The 27306-nt window shown below is 44.4% G+C and overlaps 10 protein-coding genes across 10 annotated transcripts; 3 read left to right on the top strand and 7 right to left on the bottom strand.

The window, feature by feature from the left end:
* Positions 1-39: 39 nt before the first annotated feature.
* On the bottom strand, positions 40-2142 carry SJAG_00876 (fungal protein). The gene has a single exon (XM_002172109.2). The coding sequence runs from the start codon at positions 1696-1698 to the stop codon at positions 271-273; it is 1428 nt and encodes a 475-aa protein (XP_002172145.1). The 5' UTR covers positions 1699-2142; the 3' UTR covers positions 40-270.
* A 222-nt stretch (positions 2143-2364) lies between these two features.
* Positions 2365-6297, bottom strand: SJAG_00877 (sulfate transporter). The gene has a single exon (XM_002172110.2). The coding sequence runs from the start codon at positions 5666-5668 to the stop codon at positions 2705-2707; it is 2964 nt and encodes a 987-aa protein (XP_002172146.2). The 5' UTR covers positions 5669-6297; the 3' UTR covers positions 2365-2704.
* A 763-nt stretch (positions 6298-7060) lies between these two features.
* Positions 7061-8685, bottom strand: SJAG_00878 (NEDD8 activating enzyme). Its single transcript, XM_002172111.2, has one exon. The coding sequence runs from the start codon at positions 8451-8453 to the stop codon at positions 7176-7178; it is 1278 nt and encodes a 425-aa protein (XP_002172147.1). The 5' UTR covers positions 8454-8685; the 3' UTR covers positions 7061-7175.
* A 123-nt stretch (positions 8686-8808) lies between these two features.
* SJAG_00879 (U3 snoRNP protein Utp4) lies at positions 8809-11565 on the bottom strand. The gene has a single exon (XM_002172112.2). It carries the CDS (start codon positions 11109-11111, stop codon positions 8979-8981), a length of 2133 nt encoding a protein of 710 aa, XP_002172148.1. The 5' UTR covers positions 11112-11565; the 3' UTR covers positions 8809-8978.
* A 430-nt stretch (positions 11566-11995) lies between these two features.
* SJAG_00880 (inositol polyphosphate phosphatase) lies at positions 11996-14140 on the top strand. Its single transcript, XM_002172113.2, has one exon. The coding sequence runs from the start codon at positions 12079-12081 to the stop codon at positions 13873-13875; it is 1797 nt and encodes a 598-aa protein (XP_002172149.1). The 5' UTR covers positions 11996-12078; the 3' UTR covers positions 13876-14140.
* On the top strand, positions 14076-16928 carry SJAG_00881 (aspartate kinase). The gene is made up of 2 exons (XM_002172114.2): positions 14076-14887; positions 15116-16928. Exons 1-2 carry the CDS (start codon positions 14763-14765, stop codon positions 16563-16565), a joined length of 1575 nt encoding a protein of 524 aa, XP_002172150.1. The 5' UTR covers positions 14076-14762; the 3' UTR covers positions 16566-16928.
* Positions 16929-16985: 57 nt separating this feature from the next.
* SJAG_00882 (pescadillo-family BRCT domain-containing protein) lies at positions 16986-19270 on the bottom strand. The gene is made up of 3 exons (XM_002172115.2): positions 19157-19270; positions 18945-19112; positions 16986-18749 (listed from the first exon to the last, which is right to left on the bottom strand). The coding sequence occupies exons 1-3, from the start codon at positions 19176-19178 to the stop codon at positions 17107-17109; spliced, it is 1833 nt and encodes a 610-aa protein (XP_002172151.1). The 5' UTR covers positions 19179-19270; the 3' UTR covers positions 16986-17106.
* A 177-nt stretch (positions 19271-19447) lies between these two features.
* SJAG_00883 (nucleolar protein Dnt1) lies at positions 19448-21601 on the bottom strand. Its single transcript, XM_002172116.2, has 2 exons — positions 21224-21601; positions 19448-21182 (listed from the first exon to the last, which is right to left on the bottom strand). The coding sequence occupies exons 1-2, from the start codon at positions 21358-21360 to the stop codon at positions 19556-19558; spliced, it is 1764 nt and encodes a 587-aa protein (XP_002172152.1). The 5' UTR covers positions 21361-21601; the 3' UTR covers positions 19448-19555.
* A 136-nt stretch (positions 21602-21737) lies between these two features.
* Positions 21738-24642, bottom strand: SJAG_00884 (MCM complex subunit Mcm7). The gene has a single exon (XM_002172117.2). It carries the CDS (start codon positions 24238-24240, stop codon positions 21970-21972), a length of 2271 nt encoding a protein of 756 aa, XP_002172153.1. The 5' UTR covers positions 24241-24642; the 3' UTR covers positions 21738-21969.
* A 611-nt stretch (positions 24643-25253) lies between these two features.
* On the top strand, positions 25254-27159 carry SJAG_00885 (ribonucleotide reductase small subunit Suc22). The gene is made up of 2 exons (XM_002172118.2): positions 25254-25353; positions 25421-27159. The coding sequence occupies exon 2, from the start codon at positions 25716-25718 to the stop codon at positions 26892-26894; it is 1179 nt and encodes a 392-aa protein (XP_002172154.1). The 5' UTR covers positions 25254-25353; positions 25421-25715; the 3' UTR covers positions 26895-27159.
* Positions 27160-27306: the final 147 nt, after the last annotated feature.

Below are 27306 nucleotides of genomic sequence, written 5' to 3'. Positions count from 1 at the left end.
TCCCGATTATAACCTTTTAGTTACGAACATATAGAACCGTTGTTTTAAAAATTTTAGATATTTATTTAGCAAATTTGCATGCCGCATACATTATATAAATAGTTAAAATGCACTATATGAAACCTAAAACTATATGCCACTGAAAACGCCATATGCACTGCGTATGGAAGTTTTCCTTTGAAATAGACGGTACATTCCAAAATGAGAAACAGCAAAGCCAGCAAGTACTCTGTCGCTAGTCACACTTTGAAAGCTGACAACGCGTCAAGCTTAGTTGAGCTGAACAACAGTAGCACCATCCACAAACCAGTTCTCAACATCAGAGGTGCTGATGGAGTCACCGAAAGAGAAGCCCTTGTCGGTAATGTCAATAACGTAAATACTAGAAGAGACAGTGTCGAAGATAGCGGCACCGATCATGCTAGAAGAGGTAGGACGAGCAAAGTAGTCACTGCTACCACCACCGCCGGTGTTGCTGCCAGAGGGAGCACCTTGGGCGCTGTGGATAGAAGCAATCATCTTCTCGTTACCAGAGTTAAGAACCTCGAAAATATCGAACTCACCACAGCCCGTGGTCCAGCACGAGCAATCGGCGTTACCGTACTGCAACGTACGGCCAATCTTGGCGTTCAAGGCCCAGATAGCAGGCATGTCTTGGTTGTAATCAGAAGAGTAGTCGTGAGGCATGACAAACTCAAAAAGGACGATTTTCGTGCCAGCGAAACCATGGAATGCAGGGATACCGGGCAAGTAGTAGCCACAGTCACCGTCACACTTGTTCGAAGACCAAATGGAGAACTCCTTGTTCGAAGCAACGACAACATCGTTCAAAGTCTTGGAGGAGGAAGAGCAGCTGACACCGTCAGCAGCGGCATAGGACAAAGAATTGCCAAAGCAAGAAGACCAGACACCAGATCCACTACCACCCAAGTTGTTCAAGAACACGGCGTTGTCAGCGGTACCAGAGCTAGCCTCGTAGTACGAAGCACGGGACCAGCTGCCAGAGCCGGAACCAGAGCTGGCGGAAGTGGAAGAGGTCTTGGTGGAAGAAGCAGAAGAAGAAGGAGAAGAAGTGGTGGTAGAAGTGGTGAAAGACGTAGCAGACGAAGATGGAGACGAGTAATCGTCAGAAGTCTCAGTCGAGGCAGTAGAAACAACGGTAGAAGTTGCATACGTCGTAGCGTCACCAGCTTCGGTAGCAGCAGCAGCACTGCTAGACGCAATGTAGGAAGAGACATAGTCAGAAAGAGCCGTAGAGGAGGCAGGATCGACGTACTTGCTTCCATCTTCGTTAATGTACTCCGTAACGTACTCGGTGACATAAACCATGTCACGCTTCTTGAGGTCGGGATGGTTACGGAGGCTACGCTTCTTGCGGAAAGAAGCAGCAGCAGAAGAGTCGGCGTTATAAACGGCGAAATGCTTCAAATGGATGGGACCACGGAAGTGGAAAGACACTTCCTCGTCCAAAGGAGCGAGAGGACCGCTGTAGGACTTGCTCGTGTGCGAACACGTGCAAGAAGAAGTATCCATGTTCGTGATATCATTGTACGAACCAGAGGAACCGACATTGGTGAAAAGGACCTCCGAAACCTCGTTACAGTAGTAATTGCCGGACTCGACCACGCAACCAGCACGGACACCAGCGATACCGAGCAAAAAGGTAGCAACGGACAGCAAAGACTTCGAGTACACCATTTTTGAAGATGAGAATACCGAAAGATTCCTAAAAGGAGTGAATATATGCGAAGAGAACAAAAGGAGAGCGCGCCTTTGTTGACAAAAGATGGATCTTCGAGACTTGGCTACAGGAGTTTATCCAGCAAACAAAAAAGCCACTACAACTACGAGGATGACTTGGCCAAGCTTAAGTGGACCGACCTTTTCTGTAAACGAGGAAGGAGCGACCGATAGATGCAAAGGAGCGACGAGACACAAAGAACGACGATTTAAAAAAGAATGACGAAGCTGAAAGACGGTTTCGTGGCCGTTTCTCGCTCTAATAAGGCTTAGATGACCTTTTTGTCTGATGCCGCTGAAGTGTTGTGTTTGGGAGAGGATAGGAGACGGGGGGTGGCTCTGCTTATATGCTATCCGGGCTTCTCGTCTCGAAGTAAAATAGTAAACAAGCGGCTGAGGGAGAACATCTAATGAAAAAATGCGCGTAAATGAACTTCGCCATTCTAATAAGCCCCTTGATGTATATATTGATACATTTACACGCGTTTAAAAATCCTGTATTCTACCGAATTTAAGTGTCGCGGATGAAATATAACGTGGATACTTTATTTCTAACACGAGCGCAAACTACCCGATAATCTGGTAGAATAAAAATCGTCCATAATAAAATGCGCAGTTTGTCAATTTCTTCCTCTCTTTTTTTAATGATTAATATTAATTCATTTCTATAAAAAAAACTATAATTTTTTGGTGCCACTATCAATAACGATCAGCACGTCAGCAAGTCTAAGCATCATTGTAACCCAAGATAGAAGACCTAATAAGTAACCTAGGTTATCGAAAATGCAGGGAGGTTGAGACAATATAAAACAAACTCGGGGAAAATAGTTCTGCGGTATCAACAACAATGTGGTGACTGTAGTAATAAAAGTAGTAGTCAAGAGTTGCAATGCAATGGCGGTGATAATGACAAGATGCTTAGAATGCGTGTGAGTGCATGCTGCACGCCGGAAAAAGAACCTTTCTAGGCATGCATGTTCAACGCGAAGTTCGTAATGACGCTGATTCTCTCCTGGGTCAGTTTCAAACTAATTAGGAGAAACTCGTTTATGATCTCTTTGCCCATCCGTTCGTCCTGAGACAATTGTTTCCAAGAGTCCATGTCTAGGGACCAGACCACGGAGTCCATTTCGGCAGTGACAGTAGCGCGGAAAGCAGATTGACACATAAAAGGCAGCTCTCCAACAACGCACAGACCGGTAATGTTCTCGGAAAGTTTCTCAGCACTTAAGTTGTACAAGGCCTTCAACATGCCCGACTCGACAATACACAGTCTGTTAGCGGGAGTACCGGCATGCCAGAGAACATCACCTTTTTGGAGGAAAGACTTCTTGAAGTGAGGACACACATAGAGCCAGAGATCTTCGTTCTTCGTAGTAAGACCATTAAACACTTGCATAATGAGAGGGAATGGTTGTTCAAAACGGGCGTATTTAACGATAGAAGGGAGCTCCTGAGACTCGTCCTGTAAGGTGGAAACAGCAGCCTGACGCAGAAATTCCAATCTTGGCGAAGGCGAGTACGATTGTGCGTCCGAGCTGTAGAACTTGGAAGCAGATTTTGGCATCTCCAGATGATTGATACGCATTTGCTCTTGAAGAAGCTTGTTGCGATACAGGTTAAAGGCCTTGAGCAACATGTTTTCACAGTACTCAAGAGCGTTGTTTACGGTCTCAAAAACTTGAACATTGCTATTGTCTTCACCAACAAAGCAGATATTGCAAAGCGTTTTAAACGAAGCACGACGCTCATCCAAACCACAAACACACAACTGAACATCCCGTGCCGACAAAAGGCGACGGATACGCTGGAATGATTGAACAACACTAAAGTCTGCGCCATAAACAAGACTAAAATCGATGATCAAGTAACGCAGACGGTTCTTGGAGAAGCTTAACTCCTTGATCAAATTGTTAATCGTGCTCTCCACACCGTTAATGGTTCCGAAAAACATAAAGCCAGAAAGCTTGCAAACTTGGATTTGACTGCCTGCTTGGCTGAGATAGCGTTGCTGGTTGGCGGGACGGCGAACAGTGGAACGGACAAGATTGCCAGAGTAGATGCCGCGGACAGCTGAACGACGCGAAGCTTGGATGACAAAGAAGAAACAGGCCAAAATGATACCAAGAACAATACCAAAAACAAAGTCCATGATACCCATTGTGGCCACGATGGCTACGATCGTAATGTACTCGATGGTAGTAACTGTTCCAATTGTATCAATAAGCGATTCCTTCAGCAGCTCAATACCGAGCAGGAAAATCAAGGCGCCCACAATCCAAATGGGAATGTATCCGATGACAACAGGGCCAAGGTACAACACACCAGCAGTTGCGATAGCCAACATCACGCCGGCCAACCGGTTGTTACCACCACTGCGAATGAAGATGAAAGAGTTCGTGTAAGCCATGTAGTTTTGGATACTGCCAATCAAACCAGACAACCCGTTACTAATACCATGAGAGATGAGCTCTTTGTCAGTGTCAACATCATCTTGGCCGGTGGAAATAGCGAGGGCCGGAACGTTGATGGGAACATGAAGAATTCCAAAAAAGGTCAAAGCCATCATCTCGGGAACCGTGTCGAGAATTGCGTGCCAGTTTGTTTCTTTGATGTTAAAAAGTGTCCAGAAATGGTACCAAGGCTCATTGCTTTCAGGAGCCTGGAAAATCCAGTTCATGTCACGCAAGTCTTGGATGGTGAGACCGGGAATGAGCGAAACAGCCGTGAAGAAGATTAGCGGAGAAAAGACAAAAAAGGCAGGCACGAGGAAAGGGTGTCTCCAGCGTGATTGAGCCAACTCGACACCCAAGGCCAGAACCAAAGGAATGGCCCAGTGAAGGAAAACGGACGGACTAAAGAGAAACTTCAGAGTGGCCCAATCATAAGCCATGTTGCCCTCCATACGAGAAGAAACCTCGATAGCAGTGGAAAACAAAAAGTAGCCGACACCTCCGATGCAACCAACAAGAATGTGACGAGGGAAAAACTCAATGAGTCGTCCCAAGCGGAAGCGACCCAGCAAATAAAAGGTGACACCGGTCATGACGGAGGAAAGAGAATAGGACATAATGGTAGTCGCAATAACAGACGTAGGATTCGTCGGACCCACCCGGGCGAGAACGGTAAAGGCAATTTGATGAAAGAAAGGAATAACCTCAACCATTTCAGAACCGACAGAACCCTTGAAACAAGAACCGCCAAACGAGAACACCAGCTGACTGACAATGCAACTAACATAGAAGCATGCAATACCATCAGGACCAAGCTTGCTGAAGACGGGTGATGTAAGAGGGAAAAGAATCATACCGTACGAAAGAGCATCCAAGATGTTGAGCAAAAGACCGATCAACACAGCAGGAATATTAGAAATGAGAATTGAGGGACCAGCGGAATCGCACATAAATTCATGAGAAGACTTCCAGTACATACGAGCTCGCTCATGCCAGCGACGGGGCGTGTAATCTGTAGAGAGGACGTTGGAGTTCGACACATTCGGCATATTCCAGTCGTTGTCCGTTTCGGGCGCATAAGAGAGCAGGGGACGACGTTCATTTTCTTCAGTCTCAGCTGGTGCTTGATTGTAGGGGAACACACGAGAAGGCCGTCCACCGAGCGAAGGCTCCCGTTCTGGGAATTTGTGCTCAGACACCACAGGGCTGGATTGAATGCTGCCAAAACCGGTGGCCATGTACGCATCGGCGGGCGAGCTAGCCAGCGAGTCGGCAACAGGAACACCGGAATCAGTTTCAGCCATTGCAAGCTGAGCTGACTGCAGGTGAATAGCCCCGTGGTCCTGGAAACTCTGGCTTACCAAACTGGGGCCGTCTGCGTTCTCAGTCATAGGCATGAGCATGCTAAACTTCCGGCGAAGGCTACCGACATGGGAGCCGGAAGCGTCATCTGCGTCAGAAAACCTCATAGGCATTGTTCAAACGAGATGAGGGAAATGTAAATATGAAGGAAAGTAGATGAGGGGAAGGACGAAGAGAAAAACTGTTCTTCAGAGGAATTGCAGTCGGGAAGAAAATTTAAAGGAATATACAGGGAAAGGACTGTAAGACGAAAACGAGAAACCAAGATGAGAGGTACCAAAAAGGCAGGAAATGCAGGAAATGAATGTCCACAACAAAAAAAATGTTTTTAAGCTTCTGTTCCAACCGGAGAAACAATGATTATTAAGGCGGAACCTTGGAAAACAAACAAACACACCCTCAAAGCTGAGGATTTCACGAGAACACCTGTAGAATTAAAAATTATTAAAGGTTTCGCTTTTATCAATTAGAAAACGAAGAAAACGCGCTAACAAATCAAGAAACAAAATACACAGAACAAACACCCTGGCAAATGAAAAGAAAGCAAACAGGAAGGCGAATTACCCAAGGTCAGCAGCAGCCCCCAAAATTGGAAGTGCTTTTTCTAAACGGGTGGTTGAGAGACGAAGGTAGAAGTTCGTAAACGCCGACTTTATGCAAGCAAAAAGGGTTTCGCCAATTTAAGCTCTGTGCGTATCAATTATCAGTGCGTATGTTTTGGAATCGCCGTAGCGTGTATGCGCGGAAACAGCGGCTCCAGCTACTAAGGGATGTTACTTTTGGCGAATCTAGCCGAGGGTGGTTAGCGAGATAAGATAGCTGCAAGCGAGTCTGACGGATCAATGACGATGCGGACTCGTCATGAAAAACCTAGGTGTAGAGTTAACCGGGCATTACGTAACTGGGTTGGAGAGCCCATAATTTGGAGGAAATTCATTGATTCTGGTCAACGATGGTGAGCGTGCTTACTGAGCAACACGTGTTCATACAGTGGTGTTTTCTCTTTAATCACCACAGAGGTAACAGGTTGCGTGCATGGCCGGGTTATTTTTGTCTGTGTGCAAGTATCTGCTATAGCAGTCAGGCGGTAGTCGAAAGGCTCGTGCTTATTGGTGAGATAAAAAAAGGGCTGCGCCGATTGCGACACCTTGCGACAATAAATACTGGAAATAAGAAATCCTATCGATCGGCTTTAAGATTGTTGGACGCGGGTTGTTTTCGGAGCGACGTATAGATAAGGTTCTTACACGTGTCGTGTATCTGTTACAGCATGAGCCATTGACTGAGCAGCTATTAATGCGCTCAGTCGAGAAGCGGGTGACAGACTTTGAGAAGGTGAAGCATGCGAGGGGAATGCTGTGGCTGTAATGAATTTTGCTTGATAGGTCTTACTGAGTGTGACGCGTGGAAATCGAAGGGTGAGTTGCTACTTGTCGGCGATTTGTGGTTAAGCGCAAAACTCTGTTTTGTTGGCCAATCAGACCAACGGTTAAATAAGCTTATTTTTAGGCGACAAATGATGTAATTGCTATTTTGCTAATTCAACAAAACAAGTATTCGTTCGTATCCAGCTGTGTGTTTGTTTCATTCCATTTCATTTTAACATCATATACATTATTGTTATTCCCATCTCAAGACCACCTTCATACTGACGGGCAATTGTGTGTCGGTTACCGTTAACGAACGACACTGCTGACACAGCTCGCGCATGCTTATGGAGAGGTTGGAACGCGTACTTGCTTCAAGAGAAGGAGGTGCGGCATAGTACAATGGACGAGTGGGAGTTGACGAGGAATTCGGTGTAAGTGAGAGCGATGGGTTGGACAGGCGGTACTTTTCTTTCAGTCGGTTGACTACGGCTGACAAAGGTTCGTTTCCACATACAGGCAAGAGAACTGCCTCGATGCCGCAAACCGGGCAGTCCTTCTGCTTTTCTAGCGAAAATGAATACGTATAGACACCCTGATCACCTGTGTACATCATATAGTTGTCGAGAATTGGATTGCATCCAGTAACGAGTTTGAAGGCTTCCGTACAGCAGGCAGCAGCGATGATGGCGTTCGTAGAGGCGACGGAAGGAATGATGTTCTTCACAATCCCCTGAGCCGAACTGTGGGTAATGACGCCGGGAATATTGAATTCCTTCGCACGTTCAGAGGCGGTTCGAACGAGCCAATCCATATGTTCGGGGAGCTCGGGATTGAACGGGATCTGCTCAGACGAAGGGTCTTTTTCGCCTTGTTCCGCCTGCCACTGTAACACGTATGCCCATTCAACACAGTGTTCAAGAAGTCGAGGCTTGTTAGCGATAGTACATATAGGGTATGTTTTTTTCGACGGTAGCATATCGAGTGAACACTCGTAGCAACTTGTAATTGTCGGTAAAATGACACGAGCCTGCCCACGAAAACCTTCACAACCTCCGTCGATGAGAGCTTTTAAGGACTGCGGATCGTCATCATCGACCATAGATACTAAAGTTGCATTTACCCAGCGACGAGCTTCAACCGAGTCGAGACCGCAGATTACGAGACCGTATGTATAAAGTTGATCCATAGGAATATCCTGAACCTTTGATACGATTGGTGTAACCCGACAATTGGGCATACGCCGTTGAATTGCTTCAGCAGCAATTTGGGCTTTTGGCTGACCAACATCCTTTTTCCGAAACAGAAACTGGCGATTAAGATTTGTCAGGTCGATCGTATCCATATCGACTACGTCAATGCTCTCAAATCCAAGACAGGCAAGATTTACCAGTATCTCGCATCCCAAACCTCCAGCACCAACGACTAGGATTTTTGTTGTCTGAATCGCTTTCGTTGCTTCTTCTGGGTCATAGGCATCTGCAAAAGGCCCAGGATTGTTTAAAAGTTTCCGTAAATGGCTTAATGCCATGGTAAATTCTAAAACTGAATTGAATACCAAAATCTAAAGACAATGTTGGTTAAATCTACCAAACAACTGTCTTTTTTGCTGTCAACAGTCTATTAAGAGATGAATATCTTTGTGATTAAACATGCACTCACAAGAAAGATTGCACAGTGGTGCACAGTGGTATTCATGGAGTGAATGGAAAAGAAACTAAAAGAATTAACAAATTACGTTCTGACAAAACCTTAGACCAGATGTAATCTCACCTTCAATAACCAGTTTCATGAGCTGAACAAACATACGAGTGTGAATACAAAACAACATCAACTTTCTTCTTCAGCCGGCACACCCTTTCACCATATAATTATAATAAACCAAAAGAAAAATATTACCACCAACTAGTCTAATAACATTTTTTAATTTCCTTATCTCACTACTTGCGTAGTTCGAATAGAATCCTTCATAACCCAAACCAACAAGCCTGCAACCCAACGCTTGTATTTCTTTTCATTTTGCAGTGTCAAAATCATGGGTGCAGCATTTTCTGTCTTACTCGGTAAACTTGTTTTCATAGAACTTGGGAGGAAGGTCTTTGTCCATAAGCATGTCTGCCACAGGACGTTCAACAACTAACAACTCGTTTTCCGAAATGGTGCCAACAGAAAGCATGGGTCTGTATTTAAATGTAATCCAAAAGGCACGAGAATTGGTTGCATGGTTGTTGAGCATGGGTGTCGGCAAATTTTGTGAACCACTAGGGCGTCGACGATGTTGACCAGGCTTTCCTTCGGCACCCGAATCCGCCTTTCTTTTTTCGGATGTTAAAGCGGGCAACTGTTCTTCCAAATCGAAGAACGCCAACCAATTGGCTGACCAAACCCAGAATCGACTCGGCTTACTTGCATCGAAGAACGAGCCAAACGCCTTGTCTTGCAGTTGAGCAAAAGCTTTAGGCATGATGTTTGAATTGTGACGAGACCATTCGGTAAGCTTCCGAGATTGTACATCGAATTCGTAAACCTGGTTGCTTGCGGTAACAGCAACCAGACGGCCGGCGACATCAGGCCGGAATGCCATGGTACGAATGGGAGAGCTCATGCGAGGAAGCTCTGTGTGTGTAAGATTAGACAAAGAATAACAGTATGTATGACCATGCAAATTGGTAATTGCAAACCAGTCGCCATCGGGCGAAACGGCGATTCCACACACAAAGTTAGGGGATGGATTTTGATTCAGTTTTTGCTTCATAGGTGTGTTGACCGGTTCGGTTTGAGAAACCTCAAAAACTTCCAATTGATGTGAGTCAACACGGCTCAAGTCGATAATGAATGTATCAGATTCAGGTGTCACCAATATTAACTTTTTAGTATCCATTGTGAATTGAAGTAGCAATGCTCCAACGCTGGATAAAAACTCATCATACACACGCTCGACCGTCACCTCATTCTCTCCATAAATCAACTTGAATAACTTTGTCTCAAGGATAGTGGAAATAGCAACGTACTGCCCGTCAACAGAGATACATGCATGGACAATGTTCTCTTCATTTTGGATTACAAGTTTAAGCAAGGAGCGATAACCAGGAGATCCAACACGCCATAAACGCACTTGATGATCTTCCCAAAGCATGAATAAACGAGCCTTGGAAGCAATGGCCATGCGAGGAATTTGTGGAACTGCAGGAATCATGCGGTGGTTTTTTTGTGTGAAGTGTCGAAGAGGAATGAGACCAAGCGACATGTCCATACCGCCCGAAACAAGCAAATCCAAACTCTTGGACTCATAGACCGCCATACAACGAACATCGTGTGCATGGAATCTCCGATAACTACCGCTGGTCCACTCGTGTGAGTGTACATCACGGACATACTGGATGGTTTTACGATCAATACCAGAGGAGAAAACAATATTTCCATCATATGAGACGCCCAAACACAGAACATCAGCGGCGTGGAGCTTGAAAGACTGTTCCAAGTTAAAATATTTACCGTTCCAAAACTTCACCGTTCCCAGCGAATCACCGGTAACAATTGTTCCGTCACGCAGGCATTTTACAGACCACACGAGAGCCGGTTCTCCCTTCTTCACCTTGTCTACGCGCATACGGGCAACAATGGGTCCGTTCGCTTGGTTTGTGTCCCAAACCTTGACAATGCCGTCAGCACAACCACCGACGAGCAAGTTGTCCTTCCACGCCAAGGAGAGAATTCGAGATGTTTGACGAGTGAGGGTTCGCACATACTCAATGACGCCTGGACCACCGCTGATATCAAAAAGTACACAACTGCCATCGTCACAGCCAACAGCCAACAATTGTTTCTCATTGTTGATAGCAAGAGACCAAGCGGCACCAGCGTTGGAAGCTTCATGCACTAAGGGCTTTGTCGTGTTCAGATTCCATTCAGTAATCATGGTGGAAAAGCCAATACTGAATAACCGTGGTGTATTGTCTGTGAGTGCCCAAGCTAATCCTTCGATACTCCGAGACTTGGCACCGTACATAATAGCTTCCATACACCATCCATGGCGCGGATTCCAAATTTCAATGTTTCCGTTAGAACGACCGACCGCGAGTCGCAAGTTTGGAGGAGCATGCTTTGTAGGATCTGCAGGATGCGAAAAATCAACAGCCGTTATGGGTGAGGGAGTATAGTCAACAAAGCGACAACGATGGATATCCATATTTTAGTATATAAAAGAAGGTTTTGCCCACAACAGATATACACAAGAACGAAAAAAAACTCTCTACTGAAACAAGAGAACAAAGGGGAAACACAAAAAAGAGAGTATTCTTCTAAAAACTTCAAGGCAAAGAAAAAAGTTTACTTACAAGAGGCGACCTGAACCACAATTTTTTGAATTACCGAAACCAGCGTGTAAAATCCGCTACAAAAAGAGCAAGAAAGCCGGACGAAACGAGGAAATCAAAACAAGCCTTGAGTAAGGTCAAGAACAGCAGAATTTGACAATCTGGCTGCGTTTCGTTGTTTTACGGTGTAGTGGTTGGGAGGAAGGGGACAGGGTGGTGGGCAGCAAAAAGCTGTTTAAGGTTGAAGTTAACGTTAAACCAACCAAATGAAAGTAGTGACAGGTATCATTCGTTCATGAAAACCCTCTGTGCTATGCCAAAAGATTGTATTCCGTTGTGAAGGTGGAGTGGATACATATTTTGTAAGAAATCACTCATTCGTAAGATAAGGTTTTCGTTACGAGCAAATTTAATTTATCTCAGATAACTTAAGATAAATAAGATAACCTTAAACTGGGATAAACCAACAAATACTAAAGATCAATTCAGTTATGTCTTCATTCTGATACCATTATCATAATAAGCAACGTTCATAGTCGGCTCTTCAAGAATCACATCAAACTGTGCGCCATTTGTTCAATTTCCCTCCCAAACCCACGACTTTTTGAAATATCGTTTTACGACTACGTTCGGCTTGGATTTGCGGTCCGAGCCTCTCACCCCTTTCTCCCATTATAGAGCTGTGCTGGCTGTGCTGCAAAATGACTCCCGCGAAGGAGCCCTTCCGTCAGTGACAACCTCCCGCTTAAAACTGCTGATAACCGACCACACACCTCGAACCTCACTCCCCTTCCCACTACAACCAACTCAGCGATTCCTTAACGGGACTCACAGCTAGCAATGGTCCAGTTTGAAGCAAAACAAAATGTATTTACGTTACGACGGGAGGATTGTCGGATGACAATTCATCGCGATACAGGAAAAATCGTCGTCGAACCAGAAGAGTTTGAGACGATTAAGCGTACCAAGGCGAACAGTGTAACATTATTTGGAGCTGTCCAGTTAAAAAGAGACAAATACATCATTCTGGCCACGGAAAAGACGTGTGCTGCTCAGATTTTGGGTCATCGTATTTACCGTGTAGACAAATTTGAAGTAATTCCGTACCATGGAGGTTATCCAGAGGATCAAGACGAGTTGGACCTGTATAATTTGCTCGTTCGACACCTTGGTACGGGACCCTTTTACTTTTCATACACTTGGGATCTGACGAACTCGTTACAACGTTCTTGTTTAAACGAATCGAATGAACCCAATTACATAAAGTCTGACAAGCGGTTTTTTTGGAATGAGTTTGCTTGTCAGGACTTTATTGAGTGTGCTAAAGCTTTTCCTCAGGTTGCCCAGTTCATTACACCTATGATCTACGGCTTCATCAACTCCGCGTCGACAATGATCAAAGGCAGAGCTGTTACTCTTGCTCTTATCTCCCGTCGTTCCAAGCGGAGGGCAGGAACTCGTTACTTTACGCGTGGTTTAGACGCTAATGGCAATGTTGCCAACTTCAACGAGACCGAGCAGGTCACCATTGTGTCTGATCGCAACACAGATGTCACGTTTGCTCATGTACAAACTCGCGGCAGTGTCCCTGTCTACTGGGCCGAGGTGAATCATCTTCGCTACAAACCCATGCTTATTACAAATCCAGTTCCTACCGCGCTCCCGGCGGCCAGGAAGCATTTTGATGAACAGATTTCCATTTACGGTGAGCAAACGCTGGTAAACTTGGTTAACGACAAGGGCCACGAGCTTCCCGTAAAGCAGTCGTATGAGGGCATCGTGAAGCTTCTGGACGATCCTAAAATTCATTATCACTACTTTGACTTCCACAAGGAGTGCAGCAAGATGCGCTGGGACCGGGTTTCCCTGTTGCTTGATGCAATTGAGCCAGAGTTGGAGAACCAAGGCTACACGACCCTGGATCCTCAAGCCCATAAGGTGTTATCTCATCAAACCAGCGTTGTTCGTACGAACTGCATGGACTGTCTTGATCGCACAAACGTTGTTCAGAGCTGCGTTGGTCGTTGGATGCTGACAAAGCAACTTCGTCAATGTGGTATCCTCGGTGAAAACCAGCCTGTGCAGTCTGTTCTTCCTCTGGAGCGAATTTTCCGTAACATTTGGTCGGATAATGCCGATCTGGTGAGTCGCAGTTACTCTGGTACCGGTGCGCTCAAGACGGATTTCACTCGCACTGGTAAGCGTTCTCGTCGCGGTGCATTCCAAGACTTTATGAACTCTGCCAAGCGTTACCTCCTGAACAACTATTTTGATGGACCCCGCCAAGATGCTTATGATTTAGTTCTTGGCAACTTTACGCCTTCTCCCGACTTTCACTACAATACCGATTATAGACCCCTTAAGATCCAGTGTATGCCTTATATGATTCTGGGAAGTTTACTTCTCATGTTCATTTCGTTCTTTGCTACTCCCAAGAGTAAGCCGCTTGTGCCTTCCGGGTTCCTGTTTTTGTTCTCGCTCGTTTCGCTTATCGTTTCCGTGTACCAATGCTGGAGTAATGGAATGCAACATGTCAACTGGCCCAAATTGGTTCTTCCCAGCTTCCTCCATTCTGTCTACACAAAGAAGGGTCGTGTGTTTAAAGTGAATGGTCAACTTGACAAGCGTTTGGATTAAGTGCATATGGAAAGGAGGTGCAGCAGAAAGAGCTGTGCACGAAGAAGTGAAGGGCATCTCATTTTTCCATCCCCCTTTCCTTCCTCTCCCTTTTTCGTTTGCAATCGTTCGTTTTGTTGCAAAGGTTCTATTTACATCCAACTAATTAACATCTATCTTTCATTTACCGTGTTATTACTATGAGACTGTTTTATTTAGAAGACAGTAATGTTTTTATTTCTGTTTTGTTCTATGTGAGAAGGATGGTAACATGGAGTGAGCAATTCGTGACTCCTGCTGATGTGAACATGAACATACGGATGCTCTACGAGTACGAGACGGTTCCGAGTTCCTTCAATTATGTCCAGTCTGCGCCCCTGTAGTTCAATTGTATACTTCGACGACCTCCACTTTACTTTCTAACCCCCTTTTCCCTAGTAAACGGTTCACTTCTTAGCACTGCTACCATTCCTTGATCAGTGTCGCTTACCATCTATGTTAACGAGCTAAGCATCACTGATCAAGGAGATCCAAATGCTAAAAATAATGACTTCGGAGATTGGCCGGATCTTCTCGGTTCAGCGGATTTGCATTCATATTTGCTTATTCCTCAGCTATCGAAAGGCGAACAAGTAAGTATCGTTTTACTCAACTGAACTGTTTTCAACCACTCGTATTTAGTGTTATTACTAAACGACCAATGAGTCCCTTAGTATTTGTCGCTTACTGCTTCCCCGCATACTCTATTGCCGCCCGATCGCTCATTACGCCATCGGAAAATCTTTTTAACGGGAAATAAGCCAATGGAATTCGTGATTGATTATCCGAGATATATCACTTATATTTACGCGACTTTTTGAGCAAAAGTCATTCATCCCTCCGCACACACCTTGCGCGTTTGGTCCACAATGTCAGTCTTGAATAACACGGAAAAAAAGCTTCGTAATGACCCATCGAAACGTTGGGTTGTTCAGAAGTTTGGTGGCACTAGTGTTGGAAAGTTTCCATTGAAAATTGCAAATGATGTCGCGAAGTAAGAATTTTCCTAGGCCTTTTTTTGGCCATTAAAGGCGTTATCAATTGGTTTGACGTTACTGGAACATGGATGGTTTGTTTTCGTTTAGGGCTTCGCGTTCATTAATTTATGGCTTTTATTGAAAAAGGAGAAAAGAGAAAATGACTGGAAAACAAATCTTCCTGTTCCATTCGACAGTCTTGCGTCTTTAGAGTCCTTTTCATTTTATTAACAAACTCATTATAGAGCTTCTATGGAGAAGAATCAAGTTGCTCTCGTTTGCTCTGCTCGGAGTAGTGACACAAAGGCAGACGGTACTACTAGCCGTCTTCTGCGTGCTGTTGCTGCTACCATCAAATCTCGTACTCAATCTCTTGGTGCTTTAGTGAAGGAGATTGAGGACGACCATGTTGGTGCCGCCAACAAATTCATTTCGAACGAAGAAATTCGCGAGAAGCTTATTAAAGACATCCGTGATGACTGTGCAGCCTTGGAACAATATCTCAACGCTCTTCGTATTGTCTCTGAGACTTCTCCCCGTTCGTGCGATGTATGCATCGGTGTCGGTGAGCGTTTGAGTTGTCGTTTCATGGCCGCTGTCTTGAACGATCAAGGCATTGAGGCTGAAATGGTCAGTATGGAAGAGATCATTGACGAGTCCATTGACTGGAAGGCTCTTGATGCTTCCTTCTACTCCTACATTGCAAACCAACTCGTTTCTAAGGTTTGTGAAATTGGCGACAAGGTTCCTGTCGTCACTGGTTTCTTTGGTCTCGTCCCCGGTAGCATCATTTCTCAGATTGGTCGTGGTTACACTGATCTCTGTGCTGCCTTGCTCGCCGTCGGCTTGAAGGCCGATGAGTTGCAAATTTGGAAGGAGGTTGACGGTATCTTCACCGCTGATCCTCGCAAGGTGCCCAACGCTCGTTTGTTGGCTCTCATTACGCCAGAGGAGGCTGCAGAGCTAACTTACTATGGTAGTGAGGTCATTCACCCTTTCACAATGTCCCAGGTCATTTCTGCTCGCATTCCCATTCGCATTAAAAACGTTGACAATCCTTCTGGCGCCGGTACTATCATTTTCCCTGACACTATTTCGCGCCATGGTTCCGCTACTCCTCCTCATCCTCCTAAAATCATGCCTGAGGAGGCTCGTCAGGAGTTAATGGGTAAGACCGCCACTGCAGTTACCATCAAGACTGATGTTATGGTCCTCAACATCCAATCCAACCGCAAGGCGGCTTCTCACGGTTTCCTTGCGTCCATCTTTGCTATCCTTGATAAGTACAAGTTGATCGTTGACTTGATCACCACTTCTGAGGTTCATGTTTCCATGGCTCTTCATGAGGAATCCGAGAATGGAAACTTTCACGATGCTTTCGTTGAGCTCCGTCGTTTGGGTACTTTGGATGTCATGCATGGAATGGCCATTCTTTCTCTTGTTGGTAAGTACATGCGTAACATGGTTGGTATCTCCGGAAGAATGTTCTCGGCTCTGGCTCAAGCTCAGGTCAACATCGAAATGATTAGTCAAGGTGCCAGTGAGATTAACATTTCTTGTGTTGTTGATGAGAAGAACGCTGCAAAGGCCCTGGTTTGCGTTCACGAGGAATTCTTGGGTAAACCTTCTTCGCTTCACGTCGTTCCTTCTCAAGCCTCTTTACTTGTTGAGAAGCCCTGGCTGTATTCTTCTTAATATGGTATCGTTGTTTCAACTCGGTATCACATTTAGAAATGCTTCCGGATTGAATGCTTTTGCATTATGAGGACTGGACAGCACCTTGCTTTCATTCTTTCTATCTTTTCGCCGTCATTTTGTGAGCGTGCATGATTGTCAATGTGTTTCGTTTTTTTTTGAACTTTTTTTCATAATTTTGCTCTGTTCCCTTCAGCTGCTTCCCAGCGACCTTGTTTTTGTTATCCTTATCGTCACAGTACTTCCCTTTACCACTAGTAAAAAAAATGCTAAACATGTAGCATTGCTCCCTCCTTTTTTTGTTCATAAATAAAATTAGAACTCAATTTTTGGTGATCATCTCGATGTTTGATGAGCGGATGGAAGTGTATTTTGAAAGAATTGTACTTACATGGATTAATGTACAAAATAATTGATTGCTACGAAACCAAACTATTTGCGCTTCTACATCTTGCCCTCATAAGTTCCTAGTTTAAACCCAATATGTATATTGTCCTTTATAACAAAACTTGTACTACAAAAACCAAAATTAAACAGCCAATTAGTTTTCCGTCTTGGCCTTTTTTCTTTTTTCGATGGCCCGCTTTTTCTTCTTCAAATTCTCCTTGAGCTCTTCCTTTTTAGCGTTGCTGTACTGCATCTTCTTGTACAATTTCTTCTGTTTGTTGCTCATCATGATCTTAGCCAGTTCCTTGGCTTCCTTTTGCTCCTTTTGCTCAACAGTCAAAGCATCACGACCACGCTTCTTGCCCTTCTTCTTACTGGAAGTAGCATCAGAATTCTTCTTGACGTATTCAGAGTAAGAAACACCAGCGGCCTCGGCTTCAAGCTCACGTTGATGTTGCTCCGCTTCGTTTTCGTCCTCAGAAGCTTCGGCAGCAGCAGGTTCTTCGGCTGCCGGAAGCTGTTTCGTCTCAGGCTCTTTTTCTTCAACAGCGTCTTGGACTTCCTCATCTTCCTCCTCCTCGGCAGAAGAAACATCCTCTTCAGGGTTGTAAGTATGTTCATCATACTTGACGAAGGGACTCAAGTGAGGAGGGAGAGTTGCACCAGGTGCGTATTCATCGGTACGAACGAGCTCGCCTCTGTTAATGCTGTCGTAAACCCATTGAGGCTGGATGTACACACGTCCCTCGTATTTCGAGCGAAGACGGGGACGATCACTGATGTGATGTGTAATAACGGTATCGTCCTCTGAGAAAGGAGAACCAGCTCCCAAGACAGGATCCCAACCGACCTTACCTCCGAAAGCGCGGATGAGAAATTCTAAAGAGTAGCGGGGGACTTCACGAGAGAGAAAGAAAGTAAAGGGAGAGAACAGCTTAACGTTAACATCACTCTGCTTCACAGAAGAAGACACATCTGAAGTCGAAGGCTCCTCATCAATGGGCTTAAACTCGTCCAAAGTAACGGTTTCTGCATCCTCGGTTTCCTCGTGATCAATTTGTTGAATGTGTTCGTCGGTGGCATGTTTCTTTTCATCGGCAACGATGGAATCAAGCTTTCCGGAAAGAGTACCAACGCGTTTCTTGGCAGCCTTATCAGCGTGAGCTGGCGCCGGAAGGGCAGACTTGACCTCGGTTTCGTAAGCACTAAGTCCAGCAGCAGACTGGTCCTTGCTGATGTTCAGCTTTGGAGGGTAGTTGAGATTGATGCTAGAATACAGTTTAAAGTTCACGAAACCAACAAGAGTCTGATAAAGCTCGAGGAAAGTCAACATGATACGGAAGTCAACATCGCTAGGAACGTGTTGTGCAAACTTGTAAGGAACGATCCAGGTGATATCTTCTCCAAGAATGGAGGCTTGGTAATAGATACCTTTAATAGAAAGGAATGATTTTCTCAAGCTGTGCGAAGCAATCACATAGTGCTGAAACTCGGCACAAAGCCGTTCACAGTTGGCGACGGTTGCAGCACCCACTTTATCAGTAACAGGCATATTGGCGAACAGGAAAAGCATACTAAGAGCATCGCTAAGATCATTCAAAGCATCATGGAATGTAGGATAACGCTCTTTAATGATGTGGTCCAGAGTGTAGCTGGGTTTTTTTTTCTCGAGACGTTTTGCCTCATGGAGCTCTCCTTTGCCTAAAACCTTGCTAAGTTTCTTGGCAAAAGTCTTATACTCGCGGAACTTTTCAACAATAGGTTCATGAAGAAGATATTGGATATCCTTCGTGTAATCTAATCGAGTTAGAATCAGGGTCTCTTCACAAACATGTAACACAGGTAAAAGTGAAAGTGGGAATCTTAGTTGCAGAGTACAGAAGAGTAGTGAACTGAAGTCCAAACTTAATTGCAAACCCATTCACTGTTCATCTCGGACTCGAGTTGTGCATGGACACTCATGAGTTTCACTCCACATGGAATAATACTTACAGAAAGTGACGGGAGCTGTCGATCCCTTGTTTGCTTTTTTCTTGTTACGTGGTTCACGGGGATAGATTCCCTTAAGAATACAGATTCGGCGGAAATCGGCAAGCGTTAATTGAAGCTTTTTTAAGGCCTGGTTTCTTGTGATAAAGTTCCGGGCCGCACCAGATTTTCCTATAAATGGTTAGACAGTGTTATATCAATAGAATTACTCATACCTTTTTGCTTGACTCGTGCCATGGTTAAGGGTAAAGGAGGACGCTAAGGGCAAGTTGCCTATGGTGCAAAATTTTAGTTGGGTAAAACTTGGTGGTGAGGAACACGCGGCACCTTTTGAAGTTAAATGAAAACGCGATACGCGTGGTAAACACATAAAAATGAGAACGAAATGAGAAATGGAAAAGAAGAGAATGAAATGAGGAAGAGACGAAAATAACAGACAAATTCACTATACATCTCGAAGTAATACTGCAAGGAACGTAACACCAATTACACTCAATACAAAAAAATAAATGTCAAAAAGGTGGACAAAATGAATTAATAGTACCCGAAATAAAAACACAAAACTTTTAGTAGAAAAGCTCAATGGAAAGAACTCTTACTGAAAATAAGACTGATTAGACAAGAGAAGCTAAACTAGCCAGTCCGCTTTTTCTTCTGCGACGTAATTTCCTTCTAACGGGTATGGCACTAGCACGTTTTTCAACTGGAATAGGATTAAAGTCGTTGTTAGCAGCTTTGTTTTTGGTTTTCTTTGCGGCCGAATCCTCTTCATCACTAGAGTTGCTATCGTCTGAGCTGCTGTCTTCGGAGCTGCTTTCGTTGTCTGACTGGGAAGAACTTTCAGCTTCCGAAGCTGACTGGGCAATTGCGGAGAAAGGTTTACGAGTGTTGGGATTGGGCGCATGGTTAGGGTCTCGGATTTCAGGAGAAAAGGTTTTCGAAAGTTCCGACAACCGAGAGTAGGAGTGAACAGAGGACAACGATTGTCGCTGAGATCTTGTGCGTTTTGGTTTAAGAGGGGACGGCTGAGAAGCAGCTTCCACGGGCACCTGCGTCAGTGGAGGCTCGGGTGAAAGCTTGGAAGCTTCTGAGGTTGCTGAAGTAGTTGTAGCTGTAGTGGTCTGCTGCTCAGTGGCCCTCTGTGTTAGTATATCATCTACGGGTTCCTGTGAAAGCTGTTGCTTGTTGCGTTGGGAAAGGGACTGCAAAGGTGCAACATCACTTTCGTCTGAAGATGATTCGGAATCTGAAGCCAGAGAAGCGTAGTCTAAATTAGAAGTAATGGAAACTTCACTAGAATCCGACAGCATTTCACCATCCGTGTCAGACGATTCTTCTTCACTGAGAGACGACACAGGAAGCGATTGTAACCCCGTTTTTGTAATTGCAATAGCCGGTTTATTACTTCTGGATGACAAAGGTGCCAAATCACTGTCGTCGTCAGAGGAGGAGTCACTGTCTGCCTCCTCGTTAGTGGCTTTTGAGTGTTCTTCCTGAGAACTGGCTTCCGGAAGGTGAGGCTTCTCTGCCGTAGATTCCGGCTCTGGACTGCTGTCAACACGTTGGGTAAGAGGTTTCCGTGGACTGGAGTTTGAGGTAGTTTTAGAACTGACAGCGTTCTTTCTATCAACAGATGTCGTATGTGTGGACGAGTCAGAGTCAAAATTTGGCTCGTCATTTTCGTACAAAAGCTGTTCTTTTTCGGTTTCAGCAGCATGAGAATTGCGAGTAGGGGTAGGCTGGGTTGGTTGTTGTCTAAGATCGACGAAACCGGGGTATTGAGCTGAAGGTGGAGTTGCAGCGGAATACTGTGTAGCGTCGATAATAGAATTCTCGTTTCTGAAAGAAGTAGGTGTACGAATACCAATTACACTCTCGGGTGCCAACTCACGTTCGTCCCTGCGTCCAGTACCCACATTAAGACGCTTGTGAGAGGGTGCTACACCAGCATATGCCGGTGAGAAGGGCCGTTTAGCCGGTGATACTTGTCTTTCTTCAGTAGGCTCCTCTAAACTCGAGACAACTGGAGACTTTAACACTTTGAGATCGTCATGCGAATCAATAACTGTTGGGCTCCCATTTTGTTCGAGTGTTTGGGAGAGTTGGATGGAGGGTAATGATCGAGTTCCATCGATTACTTCAAATGAGATTTTGCTACCGTCCGTGAACACTTGATCAACCTTGTATTCACCGGGAATATCGTAACCTTGATCATCTTTGATGTTTAAAATGTCAATATCTCTACACACCATTAGCAAAACGAAACTGCACATTTTTCTTACGAGTCGAAGGGATAAAGGTTCTTGTAGGACTCCTCAATCGCAGATTTCAGCTCTGAAATCTTACAACCGGCTCTAGAAATGTGCAGAAACCGTCTGCTCTCACAGTTGTGCCTAGAAACATAAAGCTTATAGTTCATTGTGTAAGAACCAAAGCTAAGTCGGCGGTTCTAAGTACTTTTTTTATATAAAAAGCGTATTATAGCGAATGGCTTAAGAGACAACACGTTGCTTCAGAGAAAGCAACTGTATTGAATTTTTACTATGAATTACACCTAAAACTCCAACTTTCCGTCTCTTTTAACCTAGTTTTCAGCTAGAGTAAACCAGTATAGTAGTTTGGGTGGTGCCATGAGATTTGGTGGTTAGTAGTAGATGTGGAGGAAGGGTGAGACACATCCAAGATTCATGCTGGTATGAGAGTAGATGGAGATGGACAACGGGCATACTTCGCTGTATGGCACGTAGGACACTGGTTTACATGTATAGCCGTTATAGAATAAGATAATTACAGTAGCAAAAAAGTACGAATAACATTATTATAAGGTCATCAATTCCGGGGTATGAATAGTAAAAAGTAGATGGTCTCATACGGATGGTAAAACTGACAGAAACGAAAAGGTATGTGCAGGAAGAATACGTAGATAGGAAAGAAAGAAGAACGAAACAAATTTAGTTCTACACTTGGGTTGTCTGCTCAAGAATGTTCAAACGAGCACAGACATTTTAAGATAGCGCACAATTGAAGTTTATACTTCCGTGTGCACTTCGGGATCCAAGAACATGATCGTTTGACCTTCGTTCGCAGTGAATAAAACACCGAGCTCCGTGTACTCACGAATTGTATTCATGAGCTGTTCCTCAGTGAATCCTTTTGCAATAACACGCTCGCGAATAAGACGAAGAGGAAGCGATGACTCGCTCTGTAAGTTGTTGAGCATGTCACGAATGATTTTATAAATCTTAGAGGTCAATGTAGTGTCGTGCATTCCTGGATCTGCATCATCGTACAAAGTGGATTTGGATACGGACATAAGGCGCAAAGCTTCATCAACATCGCCGATTTCAACTTCATCACTGAAACGCAGACGGGCGAGGGCCTGGCTCATACGAAGAATAGCAAGCAAGGTACGGGGAGTTGTATGCGTGAATTGGCGCTGATTGGCCTCATCACGCTTTTGAGTTTGACGCAGTTGAATGTAAGCGCCTGCGATATAATTTCCCACTTGTTTAGTAACAACAGGACGATGTTGGCGAGCAGAGGCAATGTAATGCCGAATCATGCGAGGATCGAGTGGCTCAAATTCCATTTTGGGATGCTTGCTGTGCATATGGACGTAAGCAACATGCTGGGCAAGGTGCTCATCGTCCTCACGCGAAGGGGTATCCAGGATGAGGAAAAGGATATCGAAACGAGAAAGCAAAGCTGCAGGAAGGTTAATGTTTTGAATTGGCGACACCTTAGGGTTGTAACGTCCATAAAGGGGATTAGCTGCAGCTAAAATACTAGTACGAGCGTTCAAAGTGGTAGTAATACCGGCTTTTGAGATTGAAATTGTTTGTTGTTCCATAACTTCGTGAATAGCAGTACGGTCATTTTCGTCCATTTTGTCAAACTCATCAATACAGCAGATACCATTGTCTGCAAGAACGAGGGCACCACCTTCAAGAACCATTTCGTCGGTAACAGGATCACGCATCACGGCGGCTGTTAAACCAACGCCTGACGAACCACGACCCGTCGTATAGACACCGCGGGGAGCAACTTTAGAAATGTATTTAAGCAATTGAGACTTAGCAACACCTGGGTCACCCATTAAGCAGATGTTGATGTCACCACGAATACGCATACCATCGCCCATGGTTTTTGTAACACCGCCGACCAAAAGAAGGAGAAGTGCCTTTTTAATATCCTCATGACCGTAAATTTCTGGAGCAATTGATTTTGAAAGTTTTTCATACACATTTCCGTCACGGCGAAGTTGTTCAATGGCAGCCTCGGATTCGGGCGTGCTCTCCAGATTCGAATAACTCTTAATGAGATGTGAGACTGAATGGCATTCCAAGTAAGTGTCCGTCAATAAGCCAGCACGAATAGCGCGGAAACCAGTGTAAGGAGTTGGCAAGAAAATACCACACACGTCGGCTACATCACCTGGATTAAGAGAACGAGTGATGGCACCGTATAAATGAACAGTAATGGAACGAGGAATGTGTCCTACAGGCACCTGGTTTGTCAATTCTTGCATTTTCACCTCCTGGAAGGGTAAAAACTTGCTTGCACGTGTACTCATAAATAATTGACCCTTCGCGTCGTTTTTGCGACATTCTTCAGAGGGACATTCATTCAGAGGTAGGAATGTTTTTTGGCGAATTTGTTGAAACACTTCGTAACCGCACCGATCACACGTGTAAGCGTTGACGAGCAAGCTAGGTTTTACATCACTTGTACGCGTGACGATGCCTCGAACAGTTACAAGAGAGCCCAAATGTTCGCCGTGCAGCATGCGAACACTGAAGGGTTTTTGGTTGCGAGTCAATGGACGGAAGTACAAGTCGTAACCTCTCATTAACTCTGGAGGGAAACCGGGTTGCTCACCTTCCAACGACTCATTGCGCTGGCGGCGTTGTTGCATAATCACATCCAGCACCTCACTACAGTAGCTGACGTCTACTGTGGGTGTAGGCATGAGCTTATCAACGCATGTTGCGAACAGTTCAGTAAACCTCTTGGTATTTTTTTGGATGGCTGTTAATAGCCGAACATCTGTAGGATCAAACGAGTAGAGGTCGTCTAAATCAATCCAGATAGCCTTGAGTTCTCTGTTTGCTACTTTTTGCAGGATATCCATATATTTTGTAGTGTAATTTAACGGATTTTCCGCGTCTTCTTCCATCATGATATCTTCAGCATCCTCAGCAACTGTTTTCTCCGACTTGAAGTGAGACAGGAAGTCCGTAATCTTGTGCTGACACTCCTCATAGTCAGGAATCTTTAAATCAACGGTCGGCAGGGCCATGAGAGGGCGGACGAATTAGGAAGAGGAAGAACGAGAAAATCGGCGATATACGTACGCGAAAAAAAGGAACTGACTCCTCACTTAATTACAGATCACGATTCGTTCCACGTTATAAGCACCGAAAGAAGTGTTTTCTTCTGGTTTACGCGCGATTTATGTCTTATTACTGGTAAAGGCAGTTCCCTGTTGTTGAGGGTGAAGGGGGATACAGAATGGGGGTAAGTGGAGAGAGGGAGTGAAGCAAAAAGAGAAAGGAATGAAAGGAAGGAAATAGGTATGTTTTAGAGCAAATGAAGTGAGGAGTTGGTAATTGATTTGTTTGGGATTTTTCCCTTTTTTTTTCCTTTTTTTCCCTTTTATTTTTTTTTTTTTTAATAAATTTTATCTTATAAAAAATTAAAGAAAACAAATAGAAATATATTATTAAAAACAAAAACAGAACTAGTCGCACATCTATATGTTTTATTCATTAACTCTGCACTTTAACGAATTCTTCGCATCTTTCAGTGAGGTTATTGCTCCCGTCAATCATTTTCTCTCATCGTCGGTCTTCTTCTCCTCATCGATCCCAATGCGCACATCTCACAACTCTTACGTTTCTTTTCACAGAGGCTTTGCCTTATGAACGGAACAGGCTGAATCCGGACTAATCGTTTGTTTACTACGTGACCGGAATTTAATTTACAAATCCATCACGCGCGTGGGCGCGTCACTTTTTTCATTTAATAAATAGTCTAGTGCGTGACGCAATCTCGCCAACGCTAAGCTGAAGAGGGGTCAGGGTTTTGAACATTCGTTTAAAATTGTCAACCAATTAAAACGTAAGATGCTTCTCTTGCGCCAACCTTAATCAAATCAATCGTATCGCCAACCAATGCACAAACACCTTCATACTCCGACCTTCGCTTCTATGAGTCACCCTAGGGTAGATCAACTATCTCCGTTTTATCTCCACCCATCCATGACATCACCTCCATAGACGAGATACGCGTTCTAATTAGCTGAAAAAACACCACCAGTCGGACGCTCTCGTCCCCCCAGCATTTGCATATAACACGCCGTTCTCCCCTCTCAATTCTCCAACATTTCCCATTTTCAACCTCTGCTTTTCAGGTAAGGACTAAATTCTGTTCATGGGCCAATTTCCCGCACATCTTGTGCATCTACTAACTTTGTTCAGTTGCGTTGTTCATCTGGTCTCTTAGTTTCTCATATATTCGGCTTTAATATTTTGCTTTGCGATTGCCGAACACGTTTTTCTGTTGTCGAGCAATAAAAAGTCAAATACCCGGCGAAAACATCGCAGTTTTTTTTTACAACTCTCAACTTGTACTTTTACGCGTTTTCAATAACGGACCGGTTTTTTTAAGGTTCATTTCCTATCTATACCATTTATATTCATTTTTGTTGTCGATCTTCAAACGTAAAACTCGTTTGACTCAAGACTTCTAACTTGATTTGTAACTTTAAACGTTATGGCTGGCAACACTGGTGATTCATCTTTCACCGTTCCCACTCACGAGGGTGAGTATGTTTCTTATGATGCGGAAAATGGCGATCGCCAAATTTATGTTCCCTCTATTAAAGAGACCTTCAAGTTTGACAACGTCTCCGAAGAGGAAATGATGACTGAGGGCTCTCCTTACTACCTTGGTAAAAAAGAGGATGAGAAGGATGAAGTGGTGCTCACTCCCAATCCTCGCCGGTTTGTCATGTTCCCCATCGAATATCATGACATCTGGCAATTCTACAAAAAGGCTGAAGCTTCTTTCTGGACAGCCGAGGAAATTGACTTGTCGAAGGATTTACACGACTGGGACAACAAATTGAACAAGGACGAACGTTACTTTATTTCCACTGTGCTCGCATACTTCGCTGCTTCCGATGGTATTGTTAACGAGAATCTGCTTTCTCGTTTCAGTTCCGAGGTTCAAATCGCTGAAGCTCGCTGTGTGTATGGATTTCAAATTATGATTGAGAATATCCACTCCGAGACGTATTCCCTCTTGCTTGATACCTATATCCGCGACCCCTATGAAAAACAGCGCCATTTCGACGCCATCCTCACCATGGGCTCAATCAAAGCCAAGGCCAAATGGGCTTTGCGTTGGATCGAGGATCCCGAATCCATCTATGCCGTGCGTCTTGTCGCTTTTGCGGCTGTCGAGGGAATTTTCTTCTCCGGCTCTTTTGCTTCTATCTTCTGGTTAAAGAAGCGTGGTTTGATGCCTGGTTTGACATTCTCAAACGAGTTGATTTGCCGTGACGAGGGTGTGCATACGGACTTTGCCTGTTTAATGTTCAGTCACTTGAAACATCGTCCCGGCAAGAAGGTCGTTGAGCGCATTATTATCGAAGCCGTCAACATCGAGAAGGAGTATTTCACCGATGCTCTTCCCGTCTACTTGCTCGGTATGAATTGCGATCTTATGTGTCAGTACATTGAGTTTGTTGCTGATCGTCTTCTTTTGTCTCTGGGCAATGAGAAGTACTACAATGTCACCAACCCTTTTGACTTTATGGAGAATATTTCTCTTGCTGGAAAGACAAACTTCTTTGAGAAGAAGGTCTCCGATTATCAGATTGCAGGAGTTATGGCTGCCCAAAACAAAGACAATGATGAACATATGTTTACTGTCAATGAAGACTTTTAAGAAAGACACAGCATTCAATTGCAAAGTCGAGTATGATAACGTTACTTCTATGAATACCCGATGAAAACCAATTTTCTTTTGGTTGTTTTTTAACAGTAAGTATGGACTTACTAAGGAGAATAGGATTGTCTGGGTACGACTTGTATTCTTTAGATATTAATTCAATGTTAACTATACAACATCACAAGTGGGAAACAATTGTCATTGGCGATTTGCAACAGTGACTGACAGCATCAACAGACGGTTTTCCTAGTAACATACTTGCTCATTATCTCTTGTCTCACCTCTCCTTCACGAGCCCTTCTCTCACAGGGTCCCCTCCACCACCACCAACTCTTCTGAGCTGGAACACACTCCACTAAATCGTTTAACGTAACTGTACGCAGAATTTGACTTTGATGAAGCAGGAGCA

The sequence above is a fragment of the Schizosaccharomyces japonicus genome (assembly GCF_000149845.2).
Source record: "Schizosaccharomyces japonicus yFS275 unplaced genomic scaffold supercont5.1, whole genome shotgun sequence".
Lineage (NCBI taxonomy): Eukaryota > Fungi > Ascomycota > Schizosaccharomycetes > Schizosaccharomycetales > Schizosaccharomycetaceae > Schizosaccharomyces > Schizosaccharomyces japonicus.
Note: the sequence above shows the minus strand (reverse complement) of the source record. Positions and strands in the feature narration are given on the sequence as shown.

Bases quoted from the DNA above. Each gene is read 5' to 3' on its own strand.
- SJAG_00879 (XM_002172112.2), bottom strand. From the start codon at position 11,111: ATGGATATCCATCGTTGTCGCTTTGTTGACTATACTCCCTCACCCATA.
- SJAG_00883 (XM_002172116.2), bottom strand. From the start codon at position 21,360: ATGAACTATAAGCTTTATGTTTCTAGGCACAACTGTGAGAGCAGACGG. The intron at 21,183-21,223 runs GTAAGAAAAATG...AATGGTGTGTAG, and splicing joins AACCTTTATCCCTTCGACTC to AGATATTGACATTTTAAACA.
- SJAG_00878 (XM_002172111.2), bottom strand. From the start codon at position 8,453: ATGGCATTAAGCCATTTACGGAAACTTTTAAACAATCCTGGGCCTTTT.
- SJAG_00882 (XM_002172115.2), bottom strand. From the start codon at position 19,178: ATGGCACGAGTCAAGCAAAAAG. The intron at 19,113-19,156 runs GTATGAGTAATT...AACCATTTATAG, and splicing joins GGCACGAGTCAAGCAAAAAG to GAAAATCTGGTGCGGCCCGG. The intron at 18,750-18,944 runs GTAAGTATTATT...TAACTCGATTAG, and splicing joins GACAGCTCCCGTCACTTTCT to ATTACACGAAGGATATCCAA.
- SJAG_00885 (XM_002172118.2), top strand. From the start codon at position 25,716: ATGGCTGGCAACACTGGTGATTCATCTTTCACCGTTCCCACTCACGAG.
- SJAG_00877 (XM_002172110.2), bottom strand. From the start codon at position 5,668: ATGCCTATGAGGTTTTCTGACGCAGATGACGCTTCCGGCTCCCATGTC.
- SJAG_00880 (XM_002172113.2), top strand. From the start codon at position 12,079: ATGGTCCAGTTTGAAGCAAAACAAAATGTATTTACGTTACGACGGGAG.
- SJAG_00881 (XM_002172114.2), top strand. From the start codon at position 14,763: ATGTCAGTCTTGAATAACACGGAAAAAAAGCTTCGTAATGACCCATCG. The intron at 14,888-15,115 runs GTAAGAATTTTC...AACTCATTATAG, and splicing joins ATTGCAAATGATGTCGCGAA to AGCTTCTATGGAGAAGAATC.
- SJAG_00884 (XM_002172117.2), bottom strand. From the start codon at position 24,240: ATGGCCCTGCCGACCGTTGATTTAAAGATTCCTGACTATGAGGAGTGT.
- SJAG_00876 (XM_002172109.2), bottom strand. From the start codon at position 1,698: ATGGTGTACTCGAAGTCTTTGCTGTCCGTTGCTACCTTTTTGCTCGGT.